Raw genomic sequence first — 20,714 nt, forward strand, 5'->3', positions numbered from 1 at the left:
TTTTTTTTTTTTTTTTTTTTTTTTTTAAGTAACCCAACTGTAGGCCTTGAATTCACAACCCTGAGATCAAGAGTTACATGCTCCACCAACTGAGCCAGTCAGGCACCCCAAAGAATTTGAGTTTTATTTATTTATTTTTTAAAGAATATGATTTTTTTGTGGCGCCTGGGTGGCTCAGTCGGTTAAGCCTCTGACTTCGGCTCAGGTCAGATCTCACGTTTGTGGGTTCGAGCCCCGCGTCTGGCTCTGTGCTGACAGCTAGCTCAGAGCCTGGAGCCTGCTTCTAGTTCTGTGTCTCCTTCTGTCTCTGCCCTTCCCCCTCTCATGCTCTGACTTTCTCTGTATCAAAAATAAATAAAACAAAAAAAAAAAGAATATGATTTTTTAAAATTGAAGTAGTGTTGACACACAATGTTATATTAGTTTCAGGTATACAACTTAGTGATCGGCAATTATATATGTATACTCTGCTCACCACATGTGTTCCTGCCATCTGTCACCATTATGATGCTATTAAAATACCATTGACTACATGCTATGTGCTGTACCTTTTTTTCCTATAACTTAATCAGTCTATGACTGGAAGCCTGTACCTCCCACCCCCCTTCCTCCCTTTTTCCCTATCTCCCCATCCATCTCCCCTATGGCAGCCACCAGTTCTCTGTATATATGCATTTGTCTCTGCTTTTTGTTTTTTTTTTTTTAGATTCCACACAGAAGTGAAATCATGGTATTTGTCTTTAATATGATTGTTTTTTGACACTTAAAATGTATTTGCCACATTACTTTACCAAAATATTATACCAGTCTACAATAGCATAGTGACTAAAACCTGTCACTATTGAATTTTGACATTTCAAATATTTTTATAGTTATTATTTTATTGAAGAGGTTGAGCATTATCTCCATAAATTTTTTCAGTTAGGATTTCTTTAAGATCAGTATTATGAGAAAAGGTATTTCTAAATGTCTGTCTTTTTAAAAAACTTTTTAAGATGTATATTTTTGAGGGAGACAGAGTACAAGTGGAGGAACGGCAGAGAGAGAAAGAGACACAGAATCCAAAGTAGATTCCAGTCTCCAGTAGACGTGGGGCTTGAACTCATGAATCACAAGATCATATCCAGAGCTGAAGTCAGAAGCCTAACCAACTAAGCTACCCAGGTGCCCTCTAAGTGTCTTTCTTATGTTCAGAACATAAGAATCTCTCTCTCTCTAATCTTTTTTAAAAACATTTGTTTGTGGGAGAGCATGCGTGCATGCATGCAAACAGGGAGAGGTGGGGAGGGGGATGCAGAGGATCTGAAGCAAGCTCTGAGCTCTCAGCTCAGAGCCCAGTGGGACTCAAACCCGGAAACTGTGAGATCATAACCTGAGCTGAAGCTCGATGCTTAACCAACTGAGTCCCTCAGGTACCCCTCTCCTTTAATCTTAAAAGAGATTTTTGATAGGACTTTGAACAGGCCTGGAGTTTGAAAGCATGAGGTCATCCTTCATTATAGCCTCATTGTTTTCCTAATGCATCTTAGATCTTGGCTTTATCATAAATTATGGCTCTTTTCTGGTATATATAGGCTTATGGTTTGCTGTCATGCAGGAGATGACACATGGGCTGAGGAATGAGTGTGGGCTTTAGAGTTAGACCTAAGTTTAAATGTTGTTTCTACCTTCTAATTTCTAACTGAAATTTAGTAAGTTTATTATTGTTTCTGAACCTTAGTTTCTTTTTTTGTAAAACAAAGATAATATAAACTGTCTTAGATAGGTATTGGGAGAATTAAATAATACATATTAAGTGGCTTAGCATCTAATAAGTTTTTAGTATTTTTTAAAAAAAAATTTTGGGGCGCCTGGGTGGCTCAGTTGGTTGGGCATCCGGCTTCGGCTCAGGTCACGATCTCACGGTTCGTGGGTTCTAGCCCCGCGTCAGGCTCTGTGCTGACAGCTAGCTCAGAGCCTGGAGCCTGCTTCAGATTTTGTATCTCCCTCTCTCTCTGACCCTCCCCTGCTCACGCTGTCTCTCTCTGTCTCTCAAAAAGAAATAAACATTTAAAAAAAAATTTTAAAGCTTATTTTTGAGAGAGAGAGAGAGAGAGAGAGAGAGAGAGAAACACAAGTGGGGGAGGGGCAGAGAGCAAGGGAGACACAGAATCTGTAGCAGGCCCCAGGCTCTGAGCTTTCAGCACAGAGCCCAATGCAGGGCTCAAACCCATGAAACGTGAGATCATGATTTGAGCCAAAGTTGAATACTTAACTGACTGAGCCTCCCCCCCCCCGCCCCCCGCAGGGCCCTTCAGTATTCATTTCTGTCCCTTTCCTGAAATTTCTACTCCATTTCTTCCATTGTTTAGTTTTTAATTTTGCTATGTGAAAGTATTTTTTTTAAGTTTATTTATTTTTAGAGAGAGATTGCGAGTAGGGAAAGGGCAGAGAGAGGGAGGGAGAGAGAGAATCCCAAGCAGGCTCTGCACTGTCAGCACAGAACCCCACGTGGGGCTTGAACTTACAAAGCAAAATCAAGGGTCAGATGGTTAACTGACTCAGCTACCCAGGTACCCCTGAGAGTATGTTTAAAGGCTATAGTCAACCTTACTCAATAAAACTTTTCTTTTACATGGCATTCTTATATTTTTTAACAGTTTGGTGCCCTTAGTTACCCAAATTTCCATATGGGAAGAAATAGATCCTAATGTTTTCCTGAACACCTATCCTGTGTGGAGTACTGCTTGGTGCTTAATAAGTTAAGCCTGGCCTGTGTGTTTGTTTTTCATTTAAATGAAGGCTGTCAGCCATGTGGAACAGAGCCAGATCTTCTGACATTTTGTTCTTTGCTGCACAGTGATACAACTAATTTATATTATAGTCTGATACCATTTGGTTTCCTTATTGAATTTCAGGGGCGGAGAATTCTGGAAAGTTGGACATCTCTACCAAGGACCTTCTTCCTCATCAAGAATTACGATTTAAGTCTGGTCTGGAGAAAGCTATTAAGCATAAAGACAAACTGTTAGAATTTGACAGAACTAGGTATGTTGTGGTTAGAATAACAACTGCTAACAGATAGACTGGTCTGCATATCCTGGCTATTAAAATATTATTCTGGAACTTGATGCCTTTTTACAGTGAAATATGAAAGATTCACAACAAAAGAAGAGCTCCACTACATAGGAGGCCTACATCTTGTTTCTGAATTCATGTTTGAATAAGATAGGCTCCTATGAGGAGTATCTCACTCGGCAACATTTTTTATTTTTGCCAGATCCTAGTATACCGCCAGAAAGTTGATTTGGTTGACAGAATTCCTCAGTTGTTTCCCTCACCGCCACTCATTCCATCAGTCATCGTATGTTAGAGTGCCTGCCGCATGCAAACCACTGTGCCGGGCTCTGGTGGATCTATGAGAAATTGTTTCTGGGAGAGGGTAGATAGTGTCATACCCTGTTAAGGCCTGATTTACCCTTCCCCTTCCCTTTAACACTAAATTTGTTTTCTGATATAATGATCATTGTATTAAAATGTCCCTAAATTCAGGGCATGTAGGTGGCTCAGTCAGCTCAGCGTCCAACTCTTGACCTGCGCTTAGGTCTTGATCTTAAGGTCATGAGTTTGAGCCCTATGTTGGGCTATGCACTGGGCATGAAGCCTACTTAAAAAAAGCCCCTAAATAGGCTTTTACCCTCCTACACTTTTGTCATTTAGTCCATTGACTTCTCTGTAGGAGACAGTTTTAACGATTTGTTAGTTCACGTTTTATTTCTTTCTCTTTCACCTTTTTCTTCTTTTGGACAAAATATGTATCAAAAGCCAGTTAGTGGTAAAAAATGTTTCATTAGGACTTATACACTTATTTCTTAAATGGCCATGTGAGAATCTGTGAGGGTCCTTGGAGAACCCTGAATTTCTTATTATAACTGACCTAGGAGTCTATTCCTGGCATTATAACCCTTTGATTAGACATACTTCCAAACCATTTGCTATAAATCAGACTTAACTTTGAAAGCTTTTTTTTTTTTTTTTTTTTTAATTTATGTGTTTTTGAGACAGAGAAGGGTAAGGGCAGAGAGAGAAGGAGTGACAGAGTCCCAAGCAGGCTCCAAGTTGTCAGCGCAGAGCCTGACACTGGGCTCAAACTCAAGAACCATGAGGTTATGACATGAACCGAATCAAGTCAGACACTGAACTGACTGAGGTACCCGGGCTCCTTGAAACTATTTCTTAAGTTAGCCCATCACAAGGTTTGTAACTCCTATTCACTCAATATTTATTATTATTATTTTTTAAATGTTTATTTTAGAAAGAGAGAGAGAGAGAGAGAGACCATGAGTGTGTGAGTTGAGGAAGGGCAGAGAGAGAAGTAGCCAGAGGATCTGAAATGCGCTTCACAGTGACAGTAGACAGCCCAATGTGGGGCTGGAACTCACAAACTGTGAGATCATGATCTGAGCCAAAGTGGTATGCTCAACTGACTTAGCCACCCAAGGCACCCCCCCACTCTTAATCTCTTAAGTATCACTTCTAGCCCTACTCAGTAAAACTTTATCATTAGAAATAGAATTAGCACTGGAATACATTTCTTGGTAAATAGAAACTAGAAAAGGGTCTCTCTCCACTGATACTGCCCCTTTTCTTGTGTGTTCCAGGGTACTAGTTTCATTATTTAGGTTCGCATATAGAACCAGTTTTCTCCTGAGCTCTCTGAAACTCCCCACTCTCAGTCTACTTTAAAACTTGTATAATTCCAGCTGTGTCCTGAAAAACTGAAATCAGTGTATGAATCTGATTTTAGTATTTCCCTATGCCTTTGAATATCACTAATCTGTAATTAGGCACAGATTCAGTTGTGACTGGATTTGTGCATTAGGAGTAGTTACTTAACTTCTTTGAGCCCCACCCCAAGTTCATTACCTATAAGATGAGAGAATTGGGTCATTAAAATTCCTTCAAGATCTCAGTTTCTTTGTCTATATGATCTTAGAAATGGGTCTGATTGACATATCTTGGAATTTGACATAGTGTTTTAGTGAGGGACTAGTGATAAGGTTGGGGGGCAGGGGGTAGAAATTGACGTATAGCAGTAGAGTAGTAGGATGTCCTAAGAGTAGGCCATGGGACTTAAATTGTCCAGGATGGAACTCCTTAGTTTCTAAGGGAAAGGCAGCAGTTGGGACTAGCAAGAATCGACTAGACCCCAGTTGTCGAGGGACTAGGAATTTGAGTAAACTGCCAAGACATGAATTCAGAATCAGCAAAACAAGGTGGGAACCCAGTTATGACTGGACTAATGAGAAAAAGGTAGAGGAACAGTGGGTTAGGGTTATGAGGCTGTGTCTTTTTCTGCCTGAAGGTGAGATTAGTTTTAGGAGCTTAGCTGAGCCTGCCGTGGGGATAAGATACATGCAGAAGCTGGGAACCAAGCAGAGCTTGACCTGACTTTGGAAGGTGTTTGAGCATCTATGTTTGAGATAATTTTCAGGATAGCAAAAGAGTAAGCTACTTTAAAACAGTTTTCTGGTAATCAAGTCCCTGTGTTGTCAACAAGTAATCCAATTGACATGTGTTCTCCTTTTTTCCTCCTTAGTATTCGAAGGACGCAAGTCATTGATGATGAGTCAGATTACTTTGCCAGTGATTCTAACCAGTGGTTGTCTAAAATTGAACGGGAAACCCTGCAAAAGCGAGAGGAGGAGCTGAGAGAATTTCGACATATGTCTCGCCTTTCTAAGAAAATCACCATTGACTTTGCAGGCAGGAAGATCGTGGAAGATGAAAATCCTCTAGCAGTGTATCACAGCAAGTAAGTGAGCAGCACCAGAAAGGGTCTGGCAGGGGGCAGTTTGTCTGAAAAGGATTTGCTCCCTCTCATGGATCTGTTATTTTTGTTGATTTTAAAAATAATCTATTTGGAATAGAAACATGTAAGAGTAGCTAAGAAAATTTTGAAAATGAACAGTGAGGGGAACTTTTCTAGATAATTACTGTAGTTTGATAAAAAAAAAAAAACTGTTTTTAAAACAATGAGGTGCTGTTTGGGCATGGGAATATAAAGAAATCCAGAACAAAACCTGCAGTGTATGTGTTTGTATCTATACAAATTGGTAATTGAAACAGGTAGCATTTCTAAATAGTGAGGCAAGGATTAAATACATGTTAGGATGGTTGGCCATCAGCTTGGAAAAAAATTGACATTAGATCTCTACCTCAAACCATATTGTGATAATAAGTTTGACTGAATAGTTAAATGTAAAAAAAGTAAAAGGATGAGAAAGAAAGTAAGAAATGCAGGAGAATACAGATACAATCTTGATATAATAAAGCTCTTTTTTTTTTTAAAGTTTATTTATTTTTAGAGAGAGAGAGCTTACGTGTGTGTGTGTGTGTGGTTGCAGGAGAAAGGCAAAGCAAGGGAGAGACAGAATCCCAAGCAGGCCCTGTGCTGTTAAGGACAGAGCCTGACTCAGGGATTAAGGGCTCCATCCCATGAACCATGAGACCATGACCTGAGCTGAGATCAAGAATCCAACCCTTGGGGCGCCTGGGTGGCTCAGTCAGTTAAGCCTCCGGCTTCGGCTCAGGTCAGATCTCACGTTTGTGCGTTCGAGCCCCGCGTCAGGCTCTGTGCTGACAGCTAGCTCAGAGCCTGGAGCCTGCTTCCAGTTCTGTGTCTCCTTCTCTCTCTGCCCCTCCCCCTGTCATACTCTGTCTCTCGCTGTATCAAAAATAAATAAAACATTAAAAAAAAATTAAAAAAAATAAAAAAGAATCCAACCCTTAACTGAGTGAGCCATCCAGGCATCCCATAATAAAACTCTTTCTAAGCAAGAAAACAAAATCCAGAAGACAAGGCAAAATATTAAAAAAAAATTTTTAATGTTATTTTTTTGAGAGAGAGAGTGCGAATGGGGGAGGGTCAGAGACAACGAGGGAGACACAGAGCTATCAGTACAGAGCCTGATGTGGGGCTTTACCACACAAACTGAGATCATGACCTGACCCAAAGTCAGAAGCTTAATTGACTGAGCCACCCAGGTGTCTCTAATACGAGGTTGGTTTTTTTTTTTTTAATGTTTATTTATTTTTGAGAGACAGACAGAGCATGAGCAGGGGAAGGGCAGAGAGAGGAGACACAGAATCTGAAGCAGACTCCAAGCTCTGAGCTATCAACACAGAGCCCGACGCGGTGCTCGAACTCACAAACCATGAGATCATGACCTGAGCTGAAGTTGGCCGCTTAACTGACTGAGCCACCCAGTTGCCTGAGGTATTTTAAATAAAGTAAAAAAATGCCACCAAGTCAAGACAGTATTTTAAACATTTTTAAGTCAAAAGAGGAAGATCTTTAGTATGTAAAGACCTCCTTGGGCACCTGTGTGGCTCAGTCAGTTAAGCATCAGACTTTGGCTCAGGTCATGATCTCACGGTTCATGGGTTCGAGCCCTGCGTCGGGCTCTGTGTGCTGACAGCTCAGAGCCTGGAGCCTGCTTCGGATTCTGTGTCTCCCTCTCTCTCTGCCCCTCCCCTGCTTATGCTCTTTCTCTCTGTCTCTCAAAAATAAATAAATGTTTAAAAAAAAAAAGACCTGGAAATTAAAAGAAACATACCAAACAATCCAGTAGAAAATTAGCAAAGGCTAAGGACCATTTGCAGGTGAAGAAATACAGTGGCCAATAGAAATTTTTGGTTTTTATTATTATTTTTTTTTAATTTTTTTAATGTTTATTGTTTTGAGAGACAGAGACAGAGCACAAGAGGGGGTGGGGCAGAGAGAGAGGGAGACACAGAGCCAAAGCAGACTCCAGGCTCTGAGTCTGACATGGGGCTTGAACTCATGGACTGCGAGACCATGACCTGAGCCAAAGTCAGAAGCCCAAATGACTGAGCCACTCAGGTACCCCAGAAATTTTTTAAAAAATACTCGGCTAGGGGCGCCTGGGTGGCTCAGTCGGTTAAGCCTCCAGCTTCGGCTCAGGTCAGATCTCATGTTCGTGGGTTCGAGCCCCGCGTCAGGCTCTGTGCTGACAGCTAGCTCAGAGCCTGGAGCCTGCTTCCAGTTCTGTGTCTCCTTCTCTCTCTGCCCCTCCCCCTCTCATGCTCTGTCTCTCTGTATTAAAAAAATAAATAAATAAAACATTAAAAAAAAAATTCGGCTAGGAGCACATGGCTGGCTCAGTCAGGAGAGCATGAGACTCTTGATCTTGGGGTTGTGGGCTCAAGTCCCATGTTGGGTGTACAGATTACTTAAATAGAACTTTAAGCAATATAAATAAATAAAACGTTCAACTAGTTAAAGGGAAATGCAGATTTTAAAACATAATATGTCATTAAATTGGGTGAAATAAAAAATCACATATATAAAATATTGCATGCATAGTCCGTGAGTATAGGAAAATGGATATGCTCTCTTACTGTGGATGGGACTTTTAAAATGGTACAGCCTCAATGCCAAGAGTGAACTCTAATATAAACTATGGATATTGGGTGATAATGATGTGTCAATCAATGTAGGTTGATTAATTTTAACAAATATACTATTCAAGTGAGGAATGGCTGATAATGGGAAGGTATGGATGTATGGAGGCAGGGAGTATATGAGAAATGTGTGAACCTTCTGTTCAATTTTGCTGTGAACCTAAAACTGCTCAAAAAAATGAAGTAATGAAAAATTCCCATCATGGCCAATTTCCAGTTACCAACATGAAGTCACTGAACATAGAGTTCAGAGATATGTGTATTGGCTCCAGCATAGCACTGAAAAGAAAGCACAGGATCTTGTTTTCTGTTTTGGAAATGCGTTCTCTCTCTCTCTCTCTCTCTCTCTCTCTCTCTCTCTCTCTTCTGCCCCCTCCCTCCCTTTCCACCCCCCTTTCTTTCTCTTTCCCTCCTCTCTCTCCCCCTTCCCCCATACACACTTGGATATTGGTAAACATAGTAATGCTTTCCACAAAGTTCGGTTTTGGCCTTCTCTTTAGGATTTGCCAAATCCATCGTAGAATTTTCCTAAACAAAGGTTGTTCTCTCTATAAAAGAAGTTCTGCCACTAGCTTCAACATAATTATTTGATTTTACCTATTATATTTGTGATACATAGATATAAAGAAAAAAAGTAAAATTATTTTTTGGAGATGGGTTTAGGAATTTTTCATTTTTTTCCCATTAATTTGTATTTTCCAGTTATAAATTGCCTTTATAATAATGTTATTTTTATAGTCAATAAAAAAGGTACATGTAGCCCTTTAGAAGTGAAATTGGACAGTATCTTAAATTGTATCTTAAATTATGCATACTTTTTGACTTACCAGCTATAACCAGATAGTAAGATGCTAGTTTCTTCATCCCGTTCTCAACATTTAAAAAATATTTGCCCTTCTGACACATGAAAAATTTATTTATTTCATCAAAATTTTATTCATATTTTTATTCACATTTCTTTGCTTTTTGTTGTATGCTGGTAAGTCTGAATGTTCTAAAAATGTATTGATTAGTTATTTGTATTCTTTTATAGATTTTAGAGTTCTAGATATACTTACCATTTATTATATCTCAAACTTATTTCCTTCCTTCAGATTCTACTGTCCCTACCCTGTTTTATTTACATTCCCTTTTCCTTCAAAAACTCTTGGTTTTGGGGCGCCTGGGTGGCTCAGTCGGTTAAGGCTCTGACTTCGGCTCAGGTCAGATCTCGCGTTCGTGGGTTCGAGCCCCGCATCAGGCTCTGTGCTGACAGCTAGCTCAGAGCCTGGAGCCTGCTTCCCGTTCTGTGTCTCCTTCTCTCTCTGCCCCTCCCCCTCTCATGCTCTGTCTCTCTCTGTATCAAAAATAAATTTAAAAAAACATTAAACAAAATAAAAAAAAAAAACTCTTGGTTTTTTCTTCTTTCTTTCTCTCATACTCTCTTTTAGCTTCATGCCTGTGTTTCTTCTTTTTCCTTGGTTTGGAAATCTCTCCCACAATCTTTACCTTTGAAATATCTACCTACTTGGTACAACACATGGGATGATAATAGGAATCATTGTAATAACGCTCTCATACTTAACAACTGTATCTTCCATGTTTTGTTCATCACCTTCGTAGCTATCTTAAACCTGCCATTTAGATTCAAAGCTTCTTGAAGGCAAGAAGTTGTTCTCCACACCTTATATAAGTTGCCTTGCATATAAGAGATTCCTAACAAATATCTTTGGTCTTTTTTACTGGTAAAAATCTTTTCATTATGCTGTCCCTCAGAATTATCGTTATCCACAAACATGTGTCAAGCATCTGGCAGGGGCATGGAGTACAGCAGCAGGTACGCAGAGGTCCCAGGTAGAATAAGGTACAGTTCCTGTAAGACCTGTGATCTCCTACTAACCAGTAGGATTAGTTCTACACTCTCTAAATGGAAAATCGTCACATTCTTTTGTAAATTTAGAGCCAAAATAAATAGCAAACCATGGGCACAGGATAACATGGGATGCATGTGATAATTGTTTATTTAAAAAAATTTTTTTAATATGTATTCATTTTTGAGAGACAGAGCATGAGTTGGAAGGGAGAGACAGGGAAGGAGACACAGAATCCGAAGCTGACTCCAGGCTCCAGGCTCCAGGCTGTCAGCACAGATCCTGATGTGGGTCTCAAACCCAAACTGTGAGATCATAACCTGAGCTGAAGATGGACACTTAACTGACTCAGCCACCCAGGAGCCCTGATGACTATTTAATAGTAGGTGTTACAGGACTCCAGAGAAAGGAGTAGTCACTTTTGTGCTGGGCGAGTAAAGGGCCTCATTAAAACTTCTGGGCCTTGAAGCAAGGATAGAATCTAGGTCAGCCTGGAGGAGTGGAAAAGGATTCCTGAGTGTGCAGAGGAATAAAGGAATATGTTGAGTAAATAGGCTGCTGTAGAATAAATACTCTTCTGTGGGTCAGACTATTTCTAGGCAGCTGTTCTAATCTTGGCATTTTTAGTAATCTTGTTAAAAGATGAATGATTGGGGCACCTGGGTGGCTCAGTTGGTTAAGCATCTGGCTTCGGCTCAGGTCATGATCTCCCAGTTTGTGGGTTCGAGCCCTGCGTCTAGCTCGGTGCTGACAGCTAGCTCAGAGCCTGGAGCCTGCTTCGGATTCTGTGTCTCCCTCTCTCTCTGACCCTCCCCTGCTTGTGCTGTCTCTCTCTATCTCTCAAAAAAAATTAAAAAAAAAAAAGATGAATGATTGTAGTGTGCCCTACCTATTAGTGTTCTAGAACTTTTACTAATTCATATTCTTTAGGATTCTTGGAGTGAAGAGAAGGAAGTTGGTGATGGGGAGTAAGAAAGTTTATCCAAGGACCCCTCTTAGAATTTCAAATTTTCTTATTGTTGAAGGATTTTATGTTGTGGTAAGTAAGGATATTCTGAGCATAGAACATTACCAATTATTGCATCCTTTGGTTTGTCCTCACAGACTAGATGAGACAATACAGGCAATAGCCAATGGAACCTTGAACCAACCACTCACCAAATTGGATAGATCTTCTGATGAGCCTTTGGGAGTTCTGGTGAATCCCAACCTGTACCAGTCCCCTCCCCAGGTTAGTGGACCTTTGCTCTAACTGGTAATGAGAGGAGTTTGGGCCCAGATATTTCTCCTTTCAAGTGTGTCTCTTTCATAAGCTTTAGATATTAATCTGCTCTTTCAACACACCCACCAACTTTACTTTCTGTCCCCAGTGTTTTCCTTTTTTTTTTGCAATACTTCTTATAGGTTGGCCTGTTTTCTGGGTATTTCCCAAGAGAGGGTTTTGTTAAGTAAGAGACTGAGACAATAATTTCATGGTTCTTTTGTTAATGTCCTTTCTTTACCTTTTATAGAATATGGGTAGTCCCATAGAGCGGTATTTTAAATTAATACATTCATTGTCGTCATTCATTTTTCCATCATACATTGAGCATCTATTATGTGCAATCATAGTAGTAAGATAAACGGTATGTTGCTTCTATCCTCAAAGAACTCATGGACTAGTAGGGGGAAAATTCACATAAGCAGTTCTAATACAAATAGAGATATAAACAAAGTATGATGAAAATACCACTTCCAGTTGAGGAGAACAAAAGAGACTTTTATAGGGAAGCTACATTCATTAAATATCCAAGAAAATGAGTGTTTGGGGATGGTGGGGGAAACAAATATTCCAAGCAGACTAAACTGTAGGAATAAAGCATGGGTACATGAAAACATGGCCTGTATATTTATGGATAAATGAATTTAGGCTGCTTAGAGGGTCCTTATCAAAGGGATTACTTGAGAAACAGACTAAGGTTAGGTAAGTAAAACCAAATCACTAAAAACTTTAAATGTTTAGAAAATGTTCATATTTTTATTTTGTAAATAAATGTGAGCCATAGAAGGTTCTTAGGCAAAGAGATGCAGTAAGAGCAGTGCTTTAAACAGCCTAACTGGAGATACTCATTCAGCACTTTACGTATGCCAGCTTCTTTCCCAGGTGCTAGGAAATTAAAAGGTAAAGGCCCAGCTCCTATCATTAAGGATTTAGTGGGGAGACATGTTTGAAAACAAATAATTTGAATTCCTTAAAATAGTTGCATATAATACTATATGTTAATTATATTTCAATTAAAAAATAAGTGCAATCATAGACACATGTTGTGCATAGAGTAGGACTTTAGAAAAGAGTTCATAAACACCCTAAAGGAGTCACAGATGAAATAGTATTTGGATGAATAACAATTTCCAATGAGACAAATCTAGGGAGAAAATTCCAGATAGAAGGTACAGCATGTACAAAGGTTCAGCAGCTTAGGAGTACTGTAGGTTTGGTAGAACCAGAACTAATTAAGTATTGTTAGAAGCTAAGATGAAAAAAAAAAGTTGGGATGTACTAGTGAGTGTATTAGTTCCCTAGGGCAACCATAATAAAGTATCGCAACTCGTTGGCTTAAGATAACAGGAATTTATTCTCTCACAGTTCCTTAACGTCAAAGTCAAGACGTTGAGAGGGCCGCACGTTCCCCTCAAAGGCTCTACAGGAGAATGCTCCCTTGCTTCTTAGAGCTTCTGCTGGCCCCACGCATCCCGTGATTTATAGTAGGATCATTGTAATGTCTACCTTCATCTTTACATGGTCTTCTTCCCTGTTGTTGTCTCTGTGTGTTCTTTCTTTTCATAAGGACAGCAGTCATTGGATTTGGGGTCCACCCTAACCCAGAATGACCTAATCTTAATTTGATTACGTCTGCAAAGACTATGTTTCCAGATTAGGTCACTTTCATAGGTTCTGGGTAGACATAAATTTTAAGTGGGATACTACTCAACCCAGTACTAGGCAACATCTTACCATGAAAGGCCTTATGTCTCATGCTAAGGAGTTTGGTTTTATTTCAAAGTAGGAAAAAAGAAGTCCTTAAAGAATTTTAGCAGAAGATTGCATGAGTTCCATGCCTGTATAGAGAACAGATTGGAGGGAGGAGTAAGACTAAAGCAGGGAAATTGCTAAGAAGGTTATTGCAGTTAGTAGGGGGGGAGATGACAAGGGCCCAGGTTAGTGTAGGAACACTAGTAGGGCAGTAGAGAGTTATTTAAAGCCTAAAAATGTAGATGGGGAGACCAGTTAGCAGGCTCTGTGATAATATTAGTGAAAGATAAGAGGTTAATTTGAGAAAATGGCTGTGGGAATAGCGAAACAGGTAATATAAACCATTACTGTGGTAGAGATAAAACAGTGAATGTGGGCCTCAGAATTCTTCAAATACCAATGCGTTTATGAAATCCCTTATTTCCCCCGTAATTGATGAGTCCTTCCTCTGTATTCCCAGTTAAGGACTTCTATCCCCATGTAGTATTTACTTAATTCTGCTTTATATTTTGGATATCTATTTACATGTTTGTCTTCTCCTAGGATTATAAGTTCCTTGGAAGGAGGAACTGTATCCTTTTTATGATTCATGTGCTTTTCACATGGTCAGGTACTCAATAAACTTTTTTTTTTTAAGATAATGAAGCAGTTGATTAGAGCCATAAAATTTTATTACATTAAGGTTCTTAGAGATTAATTTAGTCCAACCCCATCATTTTATAGTTGAGAAAACAAACCTTTCGAGTTTAAATGATTAGAGTCTCTAAACTACCACTCTAGTTTTTTCCCCCTATAAATTACCAAACAAGTCAAAAAATTAAGACAATTAACCCAAAATTTCATCATCTTATTAAAGCCTTATTTATTATTTTTTTTTAATTTTGGAGCCTTTCAATCTTCTTGTTCTGGAACAAACGTGAACCTTTTCGTTCTGTGACGGAACTGCCAGGACACATCAGTTTCCTGTATTAACCTCTGTCCTGTAATTTTCTTTTCTCTTCATGTAATGGGGGGCTTGTTTCAGTAATGCTCCATCCTTTCTTTTAAGGGACAAGTTGTTCCCTTCAGAGTAAGAGAATATGTCTTGCATCCAACAATCAGAACTGCTGTCCCTGAGAGCATCTGATTGGCTTTATCATTGTACCAGCATGTGACTCTGCCTTTAAGCACATGAAAGGTTTGTGGACCAAAATGTGGAACCTTCATTTAATGGAATTACATTGGGAAATTGTCCAGAATTCAGTATAGATCATTAATAAATTTACAGTAGAAGTAATTACAGACCTTATACTTGGTCTGCTTGTTATGTTTTTGCTGAAATTAGGAATCTACATATGGAGATCAGCATTCTAATTATTTTTTAAGATAGGACCTTGTTATCATATCTATGATTCCTTCTGACTTTATACCTACTACCTTTTTTTGTCCTTGTTTCAGACAAAAATGGGGTAAACTTTAAGAAAATGTGACCAGTATGATTTCTTCATTGTTAGCATTCATCTCATTTTGTATACCTACCCCAGGTTCTTCCCTTATCAGACAGAACTATATATTTGGTTTCTTTTTTGTGTAGTGGATAGACCAGACAGGTGCAGTCTCACAGAAGAAGGCTTTCCATTCAGCAGGATCAGAACTAGAGTTGAACTCCTCTCGGCACCAGTTGCGAATCCAAGACCAAGAATTTCAGGAAGGCTTTGATGGTGGCTGGTGCCTCTCTATGCATCAGCCCTGGGCTTCACTGCTTGTGAGAGGGATCAAAAGGTAAGGACGGAAATGAATCTTGCCAGTGGAAGATTTTACAGTGACATATACTTGATTTAGAATTATGGGAGTGCCTGGGTGGCTCAGTTGGTTGAGCATCCGGCTTTGGCTCAGGTCAGGATCTCACGGTTCGTGGGTTCAAGCCCTGCGTCGGGCTCTGTACTGACCGCTAGCTCAGAGCCTGGAGCCTGCTTCGAATTCTGTGTCTCTCTCTCTCTCTCTCTCTGACCCTCCCCTGCTCACACTGTCAGGCCCCCCCCCCCCCCCCCCAGTATTATTATAGTCTTGCACAAATGAGGACACTTCCGTAAGGACACTTTATAGATAAAGTAGCTTTCTCTGAATTAAAAGCTAATTAGTAGCAGAGATGGAACTTGAGTTCAAGTTTTTTAAGTATTTTTTATACTCTTAGCATGTAAGCTTCAGTCATTTGTCTTTGAAAGAAGATTTTTTTATTGGCATTTAGGATCAATCATTTCTGCTCTAGTATTTTCCTTATTAGCTGCGATTTCTCTCCTTCGTTAAAGATGCATTGCCATTTTTCTCCCTTCTTGAAGGGTAAGCCTTCTTGCGTTGGGTTGTAATTGCTTTCATGTGTGTAGTGCCATTAGAACAAATGCATGTGAATCTGATGCTGCTCCTGGGCAGCTAAACCCTCAGGTATCTGTTCTTCTCATTCAATTTTCTGCAATTTGGGTGTCTTTCCCTCTTCCAAAGTGGAGAACTAAACAGATTGCTCTCTGATAAGAGAATCAGAATGTGTACATTTCTCTCATCCTGTTTTGGATCTATATCATTCAGATTTTGTTACTGAAAAGTACGGATAAGCCACATCCAGCCCACAATCACTAATCCCACAGAAATAAAATGAGTAGTTCCACCACATTTGTGAGATTATTTTCCCAATAACCCTTCAGGTTATTTGATGTGGAGGGAAGAACGATACTGACTTATTCATCACTTATTGATCACCTGCTATGTGCCTGGCATTACTTTATTTCATCTGTATTGGAAAATGAAGGATATGAGAAATTCCCTATTTCCCATTGTAAGAATAGTGTAGTAGGAGTCTATTATTAAGGTATTTTATTTTATTTTATTGGAACTAAAAGAGAAACAGCCTTTTTATTTATTTATTATTTATTAGTGTATTTTACACACAATGTTACATTAGTTGCAGGTAGATAGCTTAGTGATTTGTCAAGTTTACATACATTATGCTATGTTCACCACAAATATAGCTACCATCTGTCCCATTATATTGCTATTACCATATCATTTTATTCCTTATGCTCTGTTTTTTATTCCTATGACTTACTCATTCCATAACTGAAATCCTGTGTCTCCCTCTCTCCTTCCCTCATTTTGCCAATCCCCCATCCCCCAGGAATATCTTTTTGTAATCCTTGGAGAGTAATTAAATTCTTTTGAATGCATTGTTATTTCACCTAAAGATTCTTTCAAACTATTCAACTTGTTTAATTATCTATAAAGAACATAATCCTTTAGAAACTACTAGAAAATATAAATGAATGTTGTTGCATTGTAAAGAGTGAAGATGACAAGCATTTTCATTTACTTAAATTCTATTAAGTAATAGTTACAAAAGTACTATTCTTAGAGATTTGTGTGTCGGTGAGGATTTTTCTGTTAGGTTAGAGAACAATTAACAGATCTTCCAGGAAAAAGTTAGCCTGTGACTCAAAGAACAAGGATTTCCTTTATTGTGGAACCATCTGGATGCCTTCAAAATGTAAGATTTGAATGGTGGAAGTCACAAGGCTAGTAAAAGATCCAAGTCTGACTTACAGAGATCAGGTAAAAAATAGGACCTGAAAGAGATCACTTGTCTTTGTTCTGATGACAGGAAAAGCTAGAGAACAGGGTTCATACTCCAGTGAAGGGTATTGTGGGTATTGTATGTTTTTCACACAAAATATACCCCTCTTTGTGAGATATCTTCTATAGATCTCTTGGTTGAACTGGGTGCTTTGCTATACTAAATGAGATCCTCTGGGACACTAGACTTTAGATCCTTTCTACTAAATTTGTAATTTTTTTAAGGGTGGAGGGCAGAAGCTGGTACACTCCTCACAGAGGACGTCTTTGGATAGCAGCCACAGCCAAACGACCCTCCCCTCAAGAAGTTTCAGAACTCCAGACTACATATCGTCTTCTTCGTGGGAAAGGTGACAGCCATATATTCTCCATTAAGTATTACTTGTTGGAAAGAAGTTCATCTTCTTTCACTTCCTTCTTCCTCTGAATTATTTTTTTTTAGAGGGGCAAGTAGGTGAGAGGGACTTTAATCTTTGTTTGTTTGTTTAGTGACAAACTTGGACAGATGTTCAAAGCATTCATTCATCAAACAGTGCAAATAAAAAGATTCAGTTCCAGGGGCTCCTGGGTGGCTCATTCAGTTAAGCCTCTGACTCTTGATTTCAGCTTAGGTCATGATCTCATGGTTCGTGGGTTCAGGCTCCATGTCAGGCTCTGCTCTGGCAGTGACTAGCCTGCCTGGCATTCTTTCTTTCCCTTTCTCTCTGCCCTACCTTCCTCTCACCCGCTGTGTCTTTCAAAATAAATAAGCATTAAAAAATATACATATCAGTTCCCAAGACCAGAAATCAACCAACTAGTTTTAATTTCATCTAAGAAAATTTTCTTTTTCAAAAAATTTTAACTGTGAGAGTATAATGACTGTTATAAACTCTAAAATCTTTAGATTGGGAAGAACAACCACAATAAGAATATTTTGAGGGGATTGGCCCAAATAAACATCTGCTAAGGGATTTGGTCAGGTCAGAGTTGGTTGACTTAAGCATTGTATTTTGAGAATCACCCCCAAGCACATCAAATTTGGATCCAAAAACCATTTCTGACCCTTAGGTGTCTTGATTTTCTTCCTCTTATCAAACTCATACAATTGTTTTGAAGATAGAATAAGAGGATAATTACAGAACTTCCTTTAAAAGTCTTTAGGAAACCCAAACTTAAGGAATCAAAGGTGCTTATTTCCTTAAAAGCACAGTGTTTTGACCAATATGACTAGCTTGTTTTAAAGTTATGATCTGGGGGCGCCTGGGTGGCTCAGTCGGTTAAGTGTCCAACTTTGGCTCAGGTCACGATCTCATGGTTTGTGAGTTCAAGCCCCACGTCGGCCTCTGTGCTGACAGCTAGCTCAGAGCCTGGAGCCTGTCTCCAGATTCTGTATCTCCCTCTCTCTGTGACCCTCCCCTGCTCTCACTGTCTCTATCTCTCAAAAATAAATAAAAACATTAAAAAAATTGTTTTAAATTTAAGTTTATTATCTGTCACTCTTTTTTTTCTTCTCTCTCTCCCTCCGTGTGTTGTGTCATTCTTAAATTTTTTACTACATCTTTTTGGTTTTTCTCTTCACACCTGTTAGCTAGTTTCCAAAACCCATCACCACTAAGATCCAGGGTAATCCAATTGAGTGTAGATGGAATGACTTTTTTGGAGTGAAGTTGTAGGGTCCTTGAATTTTGATGGTGTAAGGGTAATTTTTTTATAGCTTAGAATGTGGACCAAGCCAGCCACTCACTAAATTTGTTGCTAAAATGCAAACAGTTGTGCTAAGTAAAAACCTCATTTTTGTGTGTGTCTACAAATAGAAAATAGAGATAGTGATTTGTTCAGAATTGGAAACAGATTTGTGAGTTTTAGGGGAACAAAAAGGAGCTATATCTGATCCTTCTGTTATTCTTGATTCAGATGTGGAATTTCCCAATGACTATCCATCAGGTTGTCTTCTGGGCTGTGTGGACCTCACTGACTGCTTGTCCCAGAAGCAGTTTAAGGAACAGGTGAGTAAAGTATACTTCTCTTGGACACATGCTTGGTTTGCCACCCTAGTTTGTTTGTAGGCCCTTCAACATAGAATATCGTGGAGATAGTAAGGTGATAGCAACTGAATTTAGACGTGTGAGGATAATCTTTTCATAGGGAAAATACTGGAGGGATACAAGACCAGGGCAGAGACAGAAAAACTAGTGATGTTTTAGTTTCTGATACCTGTACATTTCTGTGTGAAAAGCTAATTCACCAGTCACTTTAACAAATAAAGGGTCCTCATCCTTTCATAAAACTTTGTTGCTTTTGGTAAAGAAACCCTCCATTATCCTTTGAATTATTTCAGCTAGGTGATGGGGATGATAGGATTTGTTATTATTCTGGAAGATTTGGTTTCAGCCATGCAATTTATGATAGACAAGTATGTTTGAATTCTGATTGCCTGGACGCTCCTTATTTGGGGGGGGGGTGAGGGAGTGTATGTGCACATGTGTGGGTATTTTTATTTATTTTGATCACTGAAGATTGAACTGACTTAACTAGAATTCATTTTTGAACAGCAGAGGGAGCTCAAAGACTTTAACTTCATTGGAGAATGCCTGAAATTATAGAGCCTTACATTTAGACTCAGACTAGCAGAATCCAAAAAGGCAAATCTTATCCTTGAAGCCTAAAGAGTCTTACCGAACAGTATGGTTTTCCTGTATTTTTAACAGTTGCTTTAGGCTACCACTGTGCTTAGGAAAATGTTCTTCAGCTTATTTTTCTCAGTAAACTGTTTTTCCAGACCTGTTTCCCTTTTGATACCATTATTACTGTTGTAAAAACTGCTCCTGTCAGGGAGCCTGAGTGGCTCAGTCCGTTGAGAGTCTGACTCTTGGTTTTGGCTCAGGTTGTGATCTTGCAGTTTGTGGATTTGAGCCCTGCATCGGGCTCTGCTTTGACAGGTCCCTGTGCCTACAGTGTGGATCCTCCTTCGGATCTCTCTCCTTCTGTCTCTGCCCCTCTCCTGCTTCCAAACCTGTGCGAGTGTTCCTCACCCCTTTTCTCTCTAAATAAATAAATGACTTACTTTAAAAACACACACACACTCTGATCCTGTCTTACCCTCTCTACCCTTTCCTCACATATTTTAGCCAATAGTTACTATCCCTCTAGTTTTCTTTCATTTTCTTGTGGGTTGCCTCCTTAGCCCTTCTCTGGTTACTTTATGTATGGGAGTAAAATGCATGTGTTTTGGCATGAATTTGACCTAATCCAGTCCTAGGCAAAACCATAGACAGGTGGAGGCCCTTTAATTTCCACACCTTTGTGGGGGCACCTGGGGGGCTTAGTCAGTTGAGTGTCCGACTTCGGCTCAGATCATGATCTCACGGTTAGTGGGTTTGAGCCCTGCGTCAGGCTCTGTGCTGACAGCTCAGAGCCTGGAGCCTGTCTTCAGATCCTGTGACCCCCTCTCTCTGACCCTCCCCTGCTTACGCTGTCTCTCTCTCAAAAATAAATTAAAAAACATTAAAAAAAATTTAATTTCCACACCATTGTACCTGTGCTTCTGTGGGCCTTTTGCCCATTTTCCCAGTATTTTTCTTCCTCTCTTGCTCTTCCCCCCCCTTTTTTTCAGTCTAGAAGTAAAAATTATAAAAATTCCTTATATTGCTATAGCTTTATAGTTTTAAAGACTCTCTCAGTCATTAATAGCGTAGTATGATGTAATATGTTATTAATGTATTTTCTTCATAGAGTATTTGCATTCTAAAAGGGAAATCAGTGTGGGTGGCTGAGTGGCTCAGTTGGTCATGATTCATGGTTCG

At 39.4% G+C, this 20,714-nt stretch overlaps 1 protein-coding gene across 4 annotated transcripts in view; it reads left to right on the top strand.

The window, feature by feature from the left end:
• Positions 1-20,714, top strand: part of TRIP4 (thyroid hormone receptor interactor 4) — a 68,212-nt gene that overhangs the window by 23,977 nt on the left and 23,521 nt on the right. For all 4 annotated transcript variants that reach the window (XM_029952021.1, XM_029952020.1, XM_029952022.1 and 1 more), the window contains 6 exons: positions 2,898-3,027; positions 5,579-5,794; positions 11,421-11,547; positions 14,903-15,090; positions 17,155-17,279; positions 18,826-18,917. In XM_029952021.1, the coding sequence (XP_029807881.1) occupies positions 2,898-3,027; positions 5,579-5,794; positions 11,421-11,547; positions 14,903-15,090; positions 17,155-17,279; positions 18,826-18,917 (878 nt within the window). The remainder of the gene's footprint in view (positions 1-2,897; positions 3,028-5,578; positions 5,795-11,420; positions 11,548-14,902; positions 15,091-17,154; positions 17,280-18,825; positions 18,918-20,714) is intronic.

This window comes from Suricata suricatta, chromosome 9 (assembly GCF_006229205.1).
Source record: "Suricata suricatta isolate VVHF042 chromosome 9, meerkat_22Aug2017_6uvM2_HiC, whole genome shotgun sequence".
Lineage (NCBI taxonomy): Eukaryota > Metazoa > Chordata > Mammalia > Carnivora > Herpestidae > Suricata > Suricata suricatta.